Source organism: Leptosomus discolor, chromosome 4 (assembly GCF_034619465.1).
Source record: "Leptosomus discolor isolate bLepDis1 chromosome 4, bLepDis1.hap2, whole genome shotgun sequence".
Lineage (NCBI taxonomy): Eukaryota > Metazoa > Chordata > Aves > Leptosomiformes > Leptosomidae > Leptosomus > Leptosomus discolor.
In genome coordinates, this window is record NC_141394.1 from 33,271,778 (window position 1) to 33,286,464 (window position 14,687).

The 14,687-nt window shown below is 47.5% G+C and overlaps 1 protein-coding gene across 1 annotated transcript; it reads left to right on the forward strand.

The window, feature by feature from the left end:
- Nucleotides 1–153: 153 nt before the first annotated feature.
- On the forward strand, nt 154–14,383 carry SRP72 (signal recognition particle 72). The gene is made up of 19 exons (XM_086464372.1): nt 154–262; nt 1,264–1,384; nt 3,208–3,331; nt 4,124–4,267; nt 5,006–5,117; nt 6,281–6,312; nt 6,936–7,060; nt 7,153–7,210; nt 7,375–7,506; nt 7,910–8,038; nt 8,560–8,632; nt 9,168–9,232; nt 10,223–10,318; nt 10,770–10,873; nt 11,482–11,559; nt 12,203–12,340; nt 12,594–12,631; nt 12,949–13,108; nt 14,127–14,383. The coding sequence occupies exons 1-19, from the start codon at nt 154–156 to the stop codon at nt 14,299–14,301; spliced, it is 2,013 nt and encodes a 670-aa protein (XP_086320498.1). The 3' UTR covers nt 14,302–14,383.
- The last annotated feature ends 304 nt before the right edge of the window (nt 14,384–14,687 follow it).

Below are 14,687 nucleotides of genomic sequence, written 5' to 3' on the forward strand. Positions count from 1 at the left end.
GCGGGCAGCGCTAGTAGCGGTGTGGAGGCCCGGCGCTGCCGGAAAGCCCCGCCCGGCCCTTCGCGACGTGGCGGCCGGCGCTCGCGGCCCTTCCGCTACCGGGGCAGCCGCTGCCCCGCCCCTCCGCGACGTGTTTTTCGTCCCGGTTCCAAGATGGCGGCGGCGGCGGGTGGTGTGGGGTCGGCGGCGGCTCTGTGGAGTGAGGTGAACCGCTGCGGCCAGAATGGCGACTTCGCCCGTGCGCTCAAGTCTGTGAACAAGAGTGAGTGCCGCCCCCGCCGCCATGTCGGCGCCGGGCCCTGCCCTGCGGGGAGCGGGCGGTTTCCGTCGTGCGGGGCCCCGGGAGCGGGGCTGCGGGCAAAGGGCGCCCGGCGGCGCTCCGACACGCTTCCCGAGGTTCTGCCGTGCTCGGGGAGAGGCGAGCGGGGCGGCCGCTGGGGCCCCGCTGCCGCGCTGGGACCATTCGTTGCTTCTGTCGCACCGCGCAGCGCTTGCTATGGGCCCGGGCCTTCAGGGATACTCGGGGGTTCCGCTTCGGTTTGGATGGTGGGAGAAAGGAGGGCTTTCCCCCCGGGAGTTGGGGTGGTCGTGTTGTGCGTAGGGAGCAGCTGACTTGGGAGTGAGAGTCTGTGTTGAGCTGTGGTGTTCTGATAGTTCGACATCCAAAATGGATTTCCAACATAAGGCACGTTTTGGCTAAAAGTTCTGTCTTTGCCGTTTGTAGGGAGCAGGGACTTGTCTCCTGTCCCGCCAGATCTGACAGTTGGGATCACGTGACAAAATCTAATAGTAAAACCTGTTTCTCCCTCCTAGTTGTCCCTCTCTGCCTTCCACTGTTGGAAGGTATTAGCACATAAAGGGACCTCTGTCTAGAGCCATACAGTTCTTCTAGAAAAGGGGCTTCCCTTCCTGTGTGCGTTTTGCGTGACACTCAGGTTTTGGCACTGTGTTCTCTGCCTGGAATTGAAATGCCAATGAAAGGTTTGCTCTGGTGTGTACAGCTCCTTTGGTGCAGCTCTGTTCCAGGCATGTTAGCACAGCGGTCACTTTGGGGTAAGTTCGGTATTTATACTGGATTCTTTTATGCTAGCAGGATTTGTTTCATGATCTGAGCCAAAGCAACCAGTGCCAGGATCCTTTTAAATTGACCTGACTGCTCTCTATGATGTGTTTCTGCAACTGTAACAACATATGGCTCTTACAAAGCCTTGATGTGTCTAATAACGAGTTACATCTTTGTGTTGACACTGGTTTCTCCTCTAGTACTGCAGATCAGCAAAGACGATGTGACTGCACTTCAGTGTAAAGTAGTGTGTCTTATCCAGAACGGGAACTTCAAGGAAGCCCTTGGCGTAATCAACACCCATACTAAAGTGTTAACCAGGTGAGCTGTGTCTTGCTGTACTTCACAAAATATGAAACTGCAAATCCTTTTGAGAACCTGCTGCAGCTTCGGTGGAGGGGACTAACAGGCAGCAAAATAAAAGAATGGGAGGTGCTCAGAGCTGTTGGGATTGGGCTTCTCGGTGAAACAACGATTTATTCTGGGTGCGAGAGCCAGTCTGGATGAGTTTGAGGCAGTCTAACATCTTGCTGTTACTACTGGAGGGATTGTCCCTGATCTAGTTTTCAGCCGCCTTCAGTAGCTGATTCTGCTTGTTGACGTGGTCGAGCACCATGGCTGGTACAAGGGAAGAGGACAGATCTCATGGGGTCTGAAGAGAGAAGGGAGAGGCCCTTGCCAGCGGCAGCGAGCTGTAAGCTTTGCTTGGTCTCATCACACTGCTCCTTGGGGTTCTTGTCTTTGCCAGCCTGAAGGTGCTGCTTCAGCTTTTGGAGTGGTGCAAGCCCTTTGTGCATGTTCTCAACATTGGGACCTTGGAGACAACTTGTGTTTGAGGACAAGTCAAGCTTCCTATTTGTGTCATTAAGCAGACTTAATTTTCTTCCTAATAAGGATGCTCTTTCTGCAATGACTGGGGTGAAAATTGCTACCCAAGAACTGCCTGGCAGCAAAATTTTTGTATTTCAAATACTGCTCTTGTTAACTTTCAGAAAACTGTGTTGTAGTATCAGTGTGATGAAACATACCCTTGTTTATGTGAATAAAACATAATTACCTTATTTACAAACTCCTTCTTTCCTGGGATGGAAGGGGTTTAGCTTAATTTTTTTAGCTTGTTTTTTTTAGTATATGGTGAGGAAGAGTAGTAATTTCTCTAAATTCAACTGGCTTCAGAGTTCTCCCTGTAATTTCTTTAGCTTGGCTCTACTGTGTGTCTGTCTCTCTATCCTGCAGACCAGGAAAGGTGGTAGGTGGTTCTTGCTCTATCTTGCAGTTGTCCTGTCTCGTACTGAGGCTGGCCCACTGCTGTGCTTTAGTTCTTAATGCCATTTGTTTGTTTTCAGACTCCCTTAATACTCAGCTGGACTTTTAAAATATTGTTTAAGTATTGTTTTAAATAGGCAAAGAAATAGCTGGTGACAAGTGGCACCAGTCATGAACTAAGGGAATCACTGATCAAATTTTGCTTTGGCTTAAGTGATAACTCAGGGGCTAGGTGCAATGTAGCGTTCAAGGCTCTGCGTGTTTGATAATACTTCCCTGCTGTGTGAGCTTGCTTTGAAGCCAGTTTTACATTAACATCAGCAAACCCTTTTGCTGCAGTTCTGCTGCGCTGATATTTCAAAATAGGTTAATGTTAGCATTGGCTTAGTGTCAGACCGTAAGAGGGACTGTGTTTTATACCATTCCCTTTCTCTCTCTGTGTGAGTCCATTGTCTTTGAAAGTTTGCAGTAGCGATCTTTTGCTGTAATGATATGCTTTCTCTTTATGAAGGAGTCATATAATGAAGTTTGGTGTTGTTTTACCTCCGAGCATTTGAATCTCATAATCAGTAGGAGGCGAGAGGTGGGATTTGAAATGCCATCTATCAGGAAACACCAGAAAAAAGGAACTCTTCTTTTAGGTGAAGTTTTGATATTCCTTCTCTGTTGAACAGAAAGTAGGTTCAAGATATTTTCAGCGCTCAACAGATACATAATTCAGTGATCTGGGATCATGTGCTCACTTCTGGTGTTTGGCTCTTTGGGAATGTAGCAACCTGTGACTAATTAGGGCTGCTTAAACAAGTGTGTTCAGGTGGGTGAATGCTGTTGAATGAAGACTACAGTGTGTGCTGTCAGCCTTTGTCTTGTCCTTGCAGTGACGTTATTGCCTTTGAGAAGGCCTACTGTGAATACAGGTTGAATCGTATTGAAAATGCTCTCAAGACCATACAGAGTGCCAGTCAGCAGACAGACAAACTGAAGGAGCTTTATGGACAAGTGGTAATTACAAGCTTTTCTTCCTGGTGGGATTTTCATATGGTGGATGCCTCCTCCCTCCCCTCTCTAATGTGAGGCAAGTATGGGGACAGAATTTCCTTGTCTGTCTTGAAGGTAGAGAGAGGTACAGTTCCCAACTGCTCCAACTTTTGTGGACCTTCAGTCACTGTTGCTGGAGGCAGAGTCATCGCCTTATTGCCAGTTAACTAAAGGAATACATTCGTGGCTCCCTCTCCCTTCCTGGGTCTGGCCTGATAATAGCCGTCTGGCTGAGGGGATGGAGGGTGGAGTAGAGCTCATGAGATTTATTTGTGGTTGAACTGTCTGCTTGCATTGGATACCTGGTCCAGAAGTGGTTTGCGGGACCTGACTTCTCAGGCGTTAGAAGTGAAGCAGAAAAGAAGTTGAGTTTCTTTGGTTTATCCCTGGTTGATCAGAACAGTTTTGTGAAGAATTGACCGTCTTCTCTAAGCTACATGAAAGACCATTTATTTAATCTCTCTGTAAGAGAGGTGATGTAATCTGGAAAAAGGCTGAGGACAAAACTGTGTAAACTGCTGCTTTTAAAGAAGCTGTTTTAGGAGTAAGAAATGTGCTGTTTGTGTGCAGGTATCTGGTGTCGTTGCTTGGGTCCTTGCAAATGCAATCTATGGTAGATGCAAATGTTAGTAATGTGCAGCTTAAAACATATGGTGCTGTGCTGCTGCCAGTCTGTGGGGAGGGAGGAAGGAGGCTGTAGTTACTAGCATACACAGGGAAATACTGTTCTGAAGGCTAATCTCTTCCCCCTCTCAGCTGTACAGGTTGGAGCGTTACGATGATTGTCTGGCTGCATACAGGGACCTCATCCGCAACTCCCAGGATGAGTATGAGGAAGAGAGAAAAACCAACCTCTCTGCTGTTGTGGCAGCACAAAGCACATGGGAGAAGGTAATGCCGGTAAGTAAGTGTGTGCGTGTGTAAGAGTGAGAGCCAAGGAATAAAGGGTATGGAATCGTGGGTATTAACAGGATGGAAATCCATTCCTGTCTCTTAATGACTTTGAGTCTGTTGGAGATCACCCAGTGGTTTCCTCTGTTCCGAGGAATAAACACTGTTACTGCTCACGAGTTACACTTCACGTTTGATCTCTAGGAGACTGATATCTGTGGATGTCGTGGCAGAGCAGGAAGTGCATCTCAGCCTGTGCTAGGCAGAACACCTGTGGTGACTAGCGCTTTCCTCTGTCTGTTTACCCTCTTGCCCAGAGTAAAGCTAACTGCCTGGATCACCCAGTCATGCTTGGCCAGGTTTTTGTTAATGAACAGTGCAGACTGTAATTGTAATGCTCTCATTTTTTCAGAAATCTTTGTCCTTGGAGGAGTGCACAGCATGCTCAGCTTTCTGTTCAGCACTGTGGATCCACTTTCTAGGGGTTCTTACCTGCCCTTTCAGCAGCCTAAGTAGTCTCCAAGTTCAGGCTGGAGTTTTGTTGCTGCCTTGTCAATTGCCTCTGGCTTTGTTGTGCAGTGTGAGGGAAGATCCTTTGCACTGTGACTTTTTTTCCCTTTTAAAATTGCCTCTAAATTTATTTTGCAAGGAATAATTTGAACGTACATGGAAACTGTAGTTTGTTGCCTGTAAATCTGTATAGATCAGTTGGGGTTTATGCAGCGTTACATTTGCTTTTCCTGCTAGGAGGATTTGGGCCTTCGGGAAGCTACCTACGAGCTGTGTTATAACAGTGCATGTGCATTGATTGGGCAAGGAAAATTGAATGAAGCAATGAAAAAACTACAGAAAGCAGAAGGTAAAAACATGGTGAGGTGAGGGGGGAGCTTTGTGTGATAGTAGTAGTTACTTGCTCTCTATAGACGTGCTTAATCAGTAAGAAAGAGGTTTTGAAAATTTATAAACTGACCAGCAGCAGGATTTGTTTTAAGTTTCCAGATGGTTCCTGACAGAATCGGTGTTTTTGTAAAAGCGTTCCTCTGCAGTTCTTTTCCAGAGCCATGCAGCATGTGCCATCTCCTGGCTCTCTTACAGCCCCTGGGTTGGTGTTCAGTGCCTTTGAGCAGTTTTTTGAAGTAGGCACAAGTGAAATCTCTTCTCATAAGCATGAGATGTTTCATCTGTTCTGACTCCTGGTTTTGTTAGTACATGTGTATATATAAACATGTACTATAAAAAAATAAAAATACTTTGTGGTCTCAATTAGGTATGAAATTAGTATAAGCAAATAAATGAGCTTTTTTGCAAAGAGGTTTTTTTTAATGTGGTGGAAGGGGGGGGTTGTGTGTGTTTAAAAAAAAAAAAAAAAAAAAAAGGCTGGGGGAGAGAGTTAGGAAGAATTAGTTTATTTCTGATCTAATTGTTCTTGCAGGTAATTAGGTCAGTTCTGTCCCGATTTGATGATAGAGTAGGAACTCTCCCATGCAACTGACTTATTGAGCATGTGTAATTTGAACGTATTTGTTGTGATAGTAATCATTTGGAGAGCAGAGCAAGTGATATTCTGGTGAGGTATATGAGAAAGTTAAGAACTGACTGGTATCTGTAAACTGGTGGAATTGCTGCCCCATAAAGGGTGGTGTAATCTGAATACTGCAGGCTTGCAGCACTTAACTCCCAAGATGGTGGGCAGTTGCAGCCAAGGGATCCCCATGGAAAAGATCAGGAGCTAGGTTTAAGGAAGTTTGTTCAGGAGAAAAAATGAATGTGTGACTCTGCTCTCAGAAGGCAGCTTTGGGAGGGACAGTATCTCCTGTGCATCTGATATTTCTTCTGCATCATCTAGTCTTCTCCCTCATGCTTAGTCTCATCTATCATCAGACTTGTAGTCCGATGTGCCTTTGTAGTGCTGCAGAAGTTTCAGGGATACATGAAAAAAGTGTATGTCCCCCCATGCTTCGAGGCTATTTTTTTCCCCCTAAAGTCTTTAAATTGTGTTCTTAAATTTGTTTTTCCTTCTAGAGCTGTGCCGCCAGTCGCTGTCAGAAGACTCTGTAAGTCCTTGATGTTGTTCTGGAAAGTATTTGCTTTGCACCAGCTTGACCGAGGGTGTGGTCATAAAGCGTGCTGCCGATAGCCAGAGGATAGCCAAAGCTGCTGTCCAGTATTGCCCGGCAAGACTTGACACTGCTGCTGGTACCTGCTTCTGAGGCTGAGGCAGCAACCACGCTTGTTGGAGAGAGGTAGCCAACACTGCAGGCTGTTTGCTGCTGTGCTCCTTGCAGAGTTGCCTTTGGTGCAGGCAGGATGGGTGCAGGTTGTCTGAAACCTCCCTGTGACCCACCCCTGCTACGGATGGACACGCTGAGTGGGTGGAGGGAAACGTAGGAAATTTGTAATCACTGTTGTTGGCTCAAGCAGAGGGGCAGATTCAGCGCACAAGTTAAGGGTATCTTCACGTTCTCGCAAGAGCAGGTGAAGCTTTCTTTTCTTGTGGTTTAACACAAATATGCTCGTATTTGTGCTGTGGCTACAACCTTCACCCGTAGTAGCTGGGGTACTTTGCTGCTAATACTGCCCAAGAGCGCTCATAGACGTTTTGTCAGCAGAATGCTGAAGCCAGGGGAAGAGAGGTGAGATGGCAGCTGTTTTTCTTTTTGCTGTGATTTTCCTTCAGGATGTGACAGAGGAAGACATTGAGGCTGAACTGGCCATTATTCATGGTCAGATGGCTTACATCATGCAACTGCAGGGTCGTACAGAGGACGCTCTACAGCTCTACAATCAAATAATAAAGTTGAAGTAAGGGTTTTTCTAAAACACATGCTCAGTCTTCCATCTGCAGAGAGACCACGGTTTAATAACAGTGTGCTTTCTGCTTTTCTTACCTGCAGGCCAACAGATGTAGGACTGCTTGCTGTCATTGCAAATAACATCATCACAATTAACAAGGTATAGAACTACCATGCTGCTTTCAATGCAGTTACTCGGTCTGCGTCTCTGTTGCTGTGGAGAGAAGGAAAGACTTTTTCCTAAACAGTAGTTAAATTGCAGACCCAGAGACCTTTTCTTCAGGGAATGTAGTGAAATATTCTCATGATGTGTGATTTTCCCAGGACCAAAATGTCTTTGACTCAAAGAAAAAGGTGAAGCTGACCAATGCAGAAGGTGTTGAGCATAAACTCTCCAAGAAACAGCTCCAGGCTATTGAATTCAACAAAGCTTTGCTGGCAATGTACACCAACCAGGTAGGGGAAACTGATCTGCAGTAAGTAGCTGCAGATTTACTCCACAGGAGTTTGACTAGGCAAAAACAGGTATGCAGCTGTTCTGTGTCAGAAAATAAGGCAACTTGGTTTAGGCACATAAGTGAGGAGAAAAAAAAAAAATCCCTAAAAGAACAGACAGACAGTTGTGTAGTGACTTGAGCGTTGCTGTAGGGGGGACTGTGAGATGACCAGAAGGTGGAAGGGGTGGGTGGGGTTCTTAGATGCATCTGAAGTGCTACTAACAGGACTTGTTCTTGGTTCTGTGTACCCATTTCAGGGAAGCCATCACTAGCATCTCTTCTTAGATACAACCGGTATGTCAGCCCTGCGTTAGGTGCTTGCAGAGGTTGAGAAAAGTGTGTTCTCTCTTTCCACTCCTCAGGCAGATCAGTGCCGCAAGCTGTCAGCAAGCCTGCAGTCGCAGAGTCCTGAGCACCTGCTCCCTGTGCTTATCCAGGCAGCCCAACTGTGTCGTGAGAAGCAGCATGCAAAGGCCATAGGGCTTCTGCAGGTAGGTTAAGAGAAAGTACTTTGGCCAAGCTCCGTTTAAACTTGTGCTTTGTGTTCTCCTGTGCGGTTTCCCTTAGTTTGTTTTGTCTGGTTTAAATTTCTGGGGGTATCTGATTTATTTTGGTTTGGTTTAGTGCTGCTGGAAAGCATTTACACCCAACTGAATGATGCTGCTTTTAAAGGGAAATAGTTCCCTTGCACCTCTAATTTTTGTGCTTGGGAAGCTGTAATAGACGACTACTAGGGTAAGCAGTGGGTTCTGCTGCTCTGCTTTCAAGCAGTTTCCAACAGCGTCCTTTTTTGGAGGGAGGGAGTGGCCTGGGACGGAAATCCAAGAGGGTGATGGGCCACTGGCGCACTTTGGGGCCCTCCTCTGCTGTGTGCTGAAGCCTGCCTGTGCTGGAAAGCTTCCTTTGGCTCTTGCCAGCTTGCTGTGACTGAGCATGAGATACGAGATGACTCACCAGAGCAGCAGCGTGGTGCCCACACACATGTCGAATTGTTCTTTCCTCTGACTGTCAGGACTTTGCAGACCAGCACCCTGCCAGTGCAGCTGAGATCAAGCTGACGATGGCCCAGCTGAAAATCGCTCAAGGTATCCAATGTCCTACTTCATTGGGAAGTGGCTGCACATGATAATGGTACAAGGGGTGAGAAAAACAGGCTTTAGGGCAATCTTTGCTGCAGTCACTGTTGGGTATTCTGTATTTATGGCTATGGCAGGATGACACTCGTAGCTTAATGTCTGGATATTCAGGCTCTGCAGATCCCTGTCAAAGATGCCCATGTTCTTTGTGAATAATAGGCCTGAATCTGTTCTAAGGCAGGAGGGTCTTGGGAGCAGTGTGGGGCTCCCTGATGGTACCATTCCTGTATATGGTCAGGCAGCGCAGAGTTGCTCCTGGAAGAGAAGACTGTGCTTGCAAAAGCTTGCTCCTGAACCCTTGCAGAATGTGGCAAGGGTAGAAGGGTCCTTTGGAGGGCTGTCCTTTATTCCTGGAAACAGAGGAGATGTCCTTGAGAGAAGGGGATTGTTATGTCCCCATTGTTTACCTTTGGCTGGAAGTTCACGGGCAGGGTGAAGTGTTGCTGTGCCACTCAGAGCATGTTCCTCCCTGTCTCTCTTCTAGGCAGTGTCACCAAAGCCTGCATGATCCTGAGGAGCATAGAAGAACTTCAGCACAAGCCTGGTATGGTAAGCAAACCTCAGTCTGAACTGTGTGAGGTTTTTCCCTTGTAGCTTTGTACTGCCTGATTCTTGTTGCTTCTTCCCTGTGGTTTTCACTTGACCTCAGTGTCTGCAGGGAATTTGAGCCCATCTTCCTTGTCTTGGGCAAAGGTGGGATTATAACTCGCATCAGGTGGTCTGAACTTAGCCAGAAGGACTCTGCCTGTCAGCAGAAGTGCTCTCTGCCTGTGTTCCCACTCTCTTGTGTTCCCTCAAACCTGTGTGTTGCCTGGATTTACCTGCATAACATGACTGGAGTAGCTGCTTCCCTGGTAGGTACTGTTGGGAAGTTTTTGGAGCAGCTTTTAGGACGTCAGGCATTAGGGAGGAAGTGCCATATGTTCCGTCCGCACAGCATCACCCCAGGCTGCACGCATGTCCACATCTGGTATTTGGAAAGGCTTGATGACCTTGAAAATGCTCAAGTGTACAGTGTAGGCATCTTGAGTAGCAGCTGACAGTTTTAGGTCTGTTCCAATTGCAAGTGCAAATGATCAAAGTAGTTCATGGGGGCAGTCAGTGATAGCAGCTCCTTGCCCTGGGTTACCTCTAGTTGTGGCTGGGGTGTAGATGAACAGGTGGTGTCTATATCATCTCTTCAGTGCTGATTTCTTTTTTCATGGCTGTTGGGATAGAGAATGGGGAACAAAAAAGGTTTCCTAATGAGACTGTGTCTAGTGGCAAGCAAAGAAAGTGCCAAGACAAGAAGGTTCTTTCTGTGAATACAATCTTAGGCTTGTACTGTGGGAGAAAGATTGGTGGGGACATTTCTTTGGGAGGGACCCAGGTAGGAATGTCCTGCCTGGGTATCCTGCCTGTTACCTCAGCAGGTTTTAGGGACAGAGCAGAAGGCTGACATTGACTCTGCTTTTAGGAAATCCTGTCATTTAACTGCTGACTCTGGCTATAGACAGCTTCTATGATGATCTGCTATAAACTGCTCTTGAATGGTTGCAGGTGTCTGCGTTGGTGACGATGTACAGTCACGAAGAGGACATTGACAGTGCAATCGAGGTCTTCACACAGGCTATCCAGTGGTATCAGCAATTCCAGGCAAGTCAGACCAGAGGAGCTGATGCACAAGGGTTTGCCTCACTCTCTTCTAGCTAGTCCAGCTCAGCTTTTCCTGTTGCTGCATAGCCCCAGCAGCTCATCCAGCTGTGGTTTTGGAGACCTGCGAGCATTCATTGTATCACTGCTTCATTATTTTAGATGTGTTGCAAACAGGGACCAGCAGCTCCTGTCACATGAGGAGAGTGTGGGCAATGGGTGCCCGCATATAACAATCAGCCTGTCTATGTGATTAGAGAGCATTGTGGAACAGCAAGTTGCCGTGTCCCGTGCAGTCCTGCCTTGCATCTAGAGTGCAAAGGTGGTCTACTTTCTGCGTGACAGGTTGCCGACTCAGTTTTCCTTGGCCACATCTCAGGGACATTAAAGTCAGCTAGAGCTGGGCTCCATGCTGCAATAATGAAGAACTAATTATGGCTGCTGTGTCTTTCAGCCAAAGTCTCCTGTCCATTTGTCACTGATAAGGGAAGCCGCCAACTTCAAACTAAAGCACGGCAGGAAGAAGGAAGCGATCAGCGACTTGGAGGAGCTCTGGAAGTGAGTTGGGTGGTTGCTGAACAGGAGGTCTCCACCCAGAGACCTCTGCAAGCTCTCGGGTGCTGGGCAGTGTCTGACAATGTTGGTTGACTGGTAGCCCTCCTTTAGAGTTGCTTTTGCACAGGGGCTCCAATGCAAAAACATATTTTGGAAGGAGAGGGAATCATTGATCTGTAGCTGATGTTCACTTGGAAACCTATTTGACTTGACCCAGAGGCCTCTTGTATGCAGTGAAGGTTGCTTTGGGGAGTGAGATACATCATTTTTTTCCTAGGGCTGCATAAACCATGGGTGTCTAGGTTTTAATTTTTGTTGTGCACTTGATGGGATTTTTTTGGGGGACTGTTAACTTGCCTTTGCTATTGGGACCTGAGGGATTTTTGTCTTCTGTTGCCTCCTTCATGATACTGTGGAGATGTCTGCGGCTCTGTTTACCCAGATCAGTGATCTTTGGTGATGTGCTCTGGAGGAGACCGCAGACTGACATACCTGTCCCCACACATAGCCACTATGCTGCAGCAGCAAGCACTGCGTGGTGATACCAGTCTTTGGGATGAGTACGTGCCTTGGTAACTTGGACTTTTGGACTTTTTTTTTTTCTTACAAAGGCAAAACCCAAAAGATGTGCATACTCTGGCACAGCTCATCTCTGCCTACTCCCTGGTGGACCCCGAAAAAGCTAAAGTGTATCCTTTTGATGGTGGTATCGGAGCAAAGAAAGAGGCATTTGGGCATTGATCCCTTGAATTTCAACTGTGTGGGGAATTCAGACTCACTTTCACCTGAAGAAAGGCAAGGAACATCTCCAGAACAGCTACATATCCAGGTCAAGTTGTCTGGTGCTATGCTATTTCCATGATTGGTTTAATTACTGCAGGATCCCAGGACCCTTTTGTCTTTGACCTCCTTCTCCCTGAGAATTGACTAGGTGGAACCAAAAATAGGAGCTCCTCCATCTTTTCTGTTGGAATATTAAACCTGTGGTAGTAATGCAGGACTGTGCCTGCTAAAATATGGCTAACCTCTCACTGACCCAACTATCAGGTTCACATACCGCTTTTGCCTCCCTGAGCAGCTTTCAGAGGAAGTTGCTGCTTCTGTCCCTATATCAAAGAAGGGAAAAATGAGGCAGATGGCAATTAAGCAGTTCATCCCAGCTTGTGTAGGGAGCTCGTGGCAGAGCTGGAACTAGCCCCGTAGGCCTGTCTGGTGTCTGCACTGCTAACAGGCTGAATTTGTTCAAGCTGAAGTTGCCTGTTGCTCTCTGGACAAACCTGGATGTTTATCGTTTTGCTTGCCTGTTTGCATCCCTAAACTCTTCCCTTGCAGTCTTAGCAAACACTTGCCTTCCTCAGACACCATGTCACTGAAAGTAGATGTTGATGCACTGGAGAACTCACATGGAGCAACCTATGTTCGGAAGAAAGCTGGGAAGCTCACTGGAGACAACCAGCAGAAGGAGCAAGGGTAAAGTGGGCTGCTGTAGCTCTGGTGCGCTCATTCTTTGGGGTGGCACAAGAGCCACACCTGGTGTGGTGGGGGCATCGTTGTAGAAGGCAGGCTGGTGGAGAGGGAGCCTGTTGTTTAACTGCAAGGAGCTTCAGGTAGCAGCAGACCAAGTTTTGAGAGAGATACAGGAATGGTTTAGCTTCTTCCAGAGCTAGTTCTTAGTGGACTTGTCTGCTGTATCACACCAGCCGTTTCCCTTCTTGCTTTTCAGACAAGGGGATGTGAAGAAGAAGAAGAAGAAAAAGAAGGGTAAGTTACCTTTCCTAGCTGTTGACACAGCACAGCTCCAGAGAGCTTGCCATATTGTTTCTTCAAATAGCCAGCCTTCAGCTCCCCAGAAGCTGGAGCCTTTTGCTAGGACTGTGTCCCTGTGAACCCAGATCTTCACAATAGCTTGTTTGGATGGGGCCTTATTCCACAGAAGAGACAGCAACACCCTGATAGGGTGGTGTGGGTTGTTGGGCTCTTTGTGCTTCCTGGCTACTGACATCTCATGTGTATCGCTTGGTGATGCCTCTCCAGTGTGTTGACCCCAGTCTCATTTCCTGGCACTGGATGTTCTGCAGGAAAGCTGCCCAAGAACTATGACCCCAAGGTGACTCCCGATCCTGAGCGGTGGCTTCCAATGCGAGAGCGTTCCTACTATCGTGGACGAAAGAAGGGCAAGAAGAAGGATCAGGTTGGCAAGGGGACTCAGGGTTCAACCACAGCTGGCTCCTCTGAACTGTAAGTACCCATTTTGCAGGGCTTGGTGTGGGGAATCACTCCTGGGTGGCTGGGAGGGCTGCCTTTCTGCTGCCTTTCTGTGGCTCTGTCACCACACCAGCCATGGGTAGCACAAGTGAAACTATACTTTGCCACTTGATCCTCCTACCAGCTGCTCTTCCTGAAGATCCCTATAGATTGCTGAAAACCAAAAAGATATGATAGGCATGCTTGGAGGTGCCAAGGTGTAGATGGAATTCCCATAGCCTTTTAACATGCTTTTCTGAGATTGGACGATGAGATTTATTTTGTATGGTTTCTCTTGAGTTATTTGCTTTCGAGTCTTTTGGTGGCTGGATAACCATTAGCCGTGATTTGGGCAAACGCTACACTTGTTTCTAAGTTGACACTTGATTATTTGAGCTGGGACTGGGGTTTACCATTGTGTGTGAGGCCTGACAGCAAGACGGTGACTTACTAGCATCTGAGAGAAGGAAGTACTTCTGAAATAATAGCAACGCAGGGAATTGCCAGTGCTGTCTGATGGTTTCTCTTTACACAGCTGTCTCAAAACGGGAGCATGAAAGGCCTTTTGTGGCACTGTTGACTTGGGCAGAGTTTGCCAGGAGAGCTGGCACAAAGATTGTGGTTAGGGAGAGAGAAAGGGTGTTGGGTTTGCACTGTCGGGGGCGGGGGGGGGGGGGGCGGTGGCTGAAAAGACTCATGTGTTGCATGAGCTGTCACACATCTATTCAAAAGTTAGCCTTGCTTTCGTTGTTGGGGACTTGCGCTATCTAGTGAACATCAGTTAGAAGGTGATTGCCTGCCCTTTGAGGCATGTTCCAGTTGTCCATCAACCCTTCTGTGTATGTTGAAGCTGATTTAAGATCTTGCGTAAGTGCCATCCCATACATAATGCTACCGAATGTTGTCTTATGGGGCCACTGCTGTTTCTTGCTCTTAGCTTCCTGCAGTAGTGCCATGTCTTGCAGGTGGTTGTGAACCCACGTGCTATCTCTTTCTCTCATCTTACCTGCAGGGATGCCAGTAGGACTGCCAGCAGCCCACCTACCTCCCCTCGGCCTGGCAGTGCTGCAGCTGTATCAGCCACAAGTAACGTCATCCCTCCCAGGCACCAAAAACCCGCTGGTGCCCCAGCCACCAAGAAGAAACAGCAGCAGAAGAAGAAGAAAGGGGCTAAAGGAGGGTGGTAAAAAGCACGATGTGTAACCTGCCTCCTGGAGTGGGTGCTGCTGGTTGCAGAATAAAGGTCAAAAGCAAGTGCTGGCGAAAGACTCTTGGCATCCCGATCTCTGTCCTGTCTGTCAGTGGTCTGGGGGGAATATGGGCTGGTATAGGCACCGTGATGTGTCTGCTCACCACGTTGCCTTCATCGCACTTGCCCCCACTGTGACTTAGGGTGTTGCCATCAAACTCAAATGCAGCCCCTAAGGAGAAATCTGTCCATGTTGCCAAACATTTAAAAGATGTGGAATAATCAAGAAATGTAGTTTTATGTTCCTCCTGCATATGTTAGTTAAGGCCTTTAGCAGATTTATCTGACACTGTGTCTGACTATGTGTGTTGCAAGCACTGTCTT

Bases quoted from the DNA above. Each gene is read 5' to 3' on its own strand.
- SRP72 (XM_086464372.1), top strand. From the start codon at position 154: ATGGCGGCGGCGGCGGGTGGTGTGGGGTCGGCGGCGGCTCTGTGGAGT. The intron at 5,118-6,280 runs GTAAAAACATGG...TTTTCCTTCTAG, and splicing joins AAAACTACAGAAAGCAGAAG to AGCTGTGCCGCCAGTCGCTG. The intron at 10,319-10,769 runs GCAAGTCAGACC...TGTGTCTTTCAG, and splicing joins AGTGGTATCAGCAATTCCAG to CCAAAGTCTCCTGTCCATTT.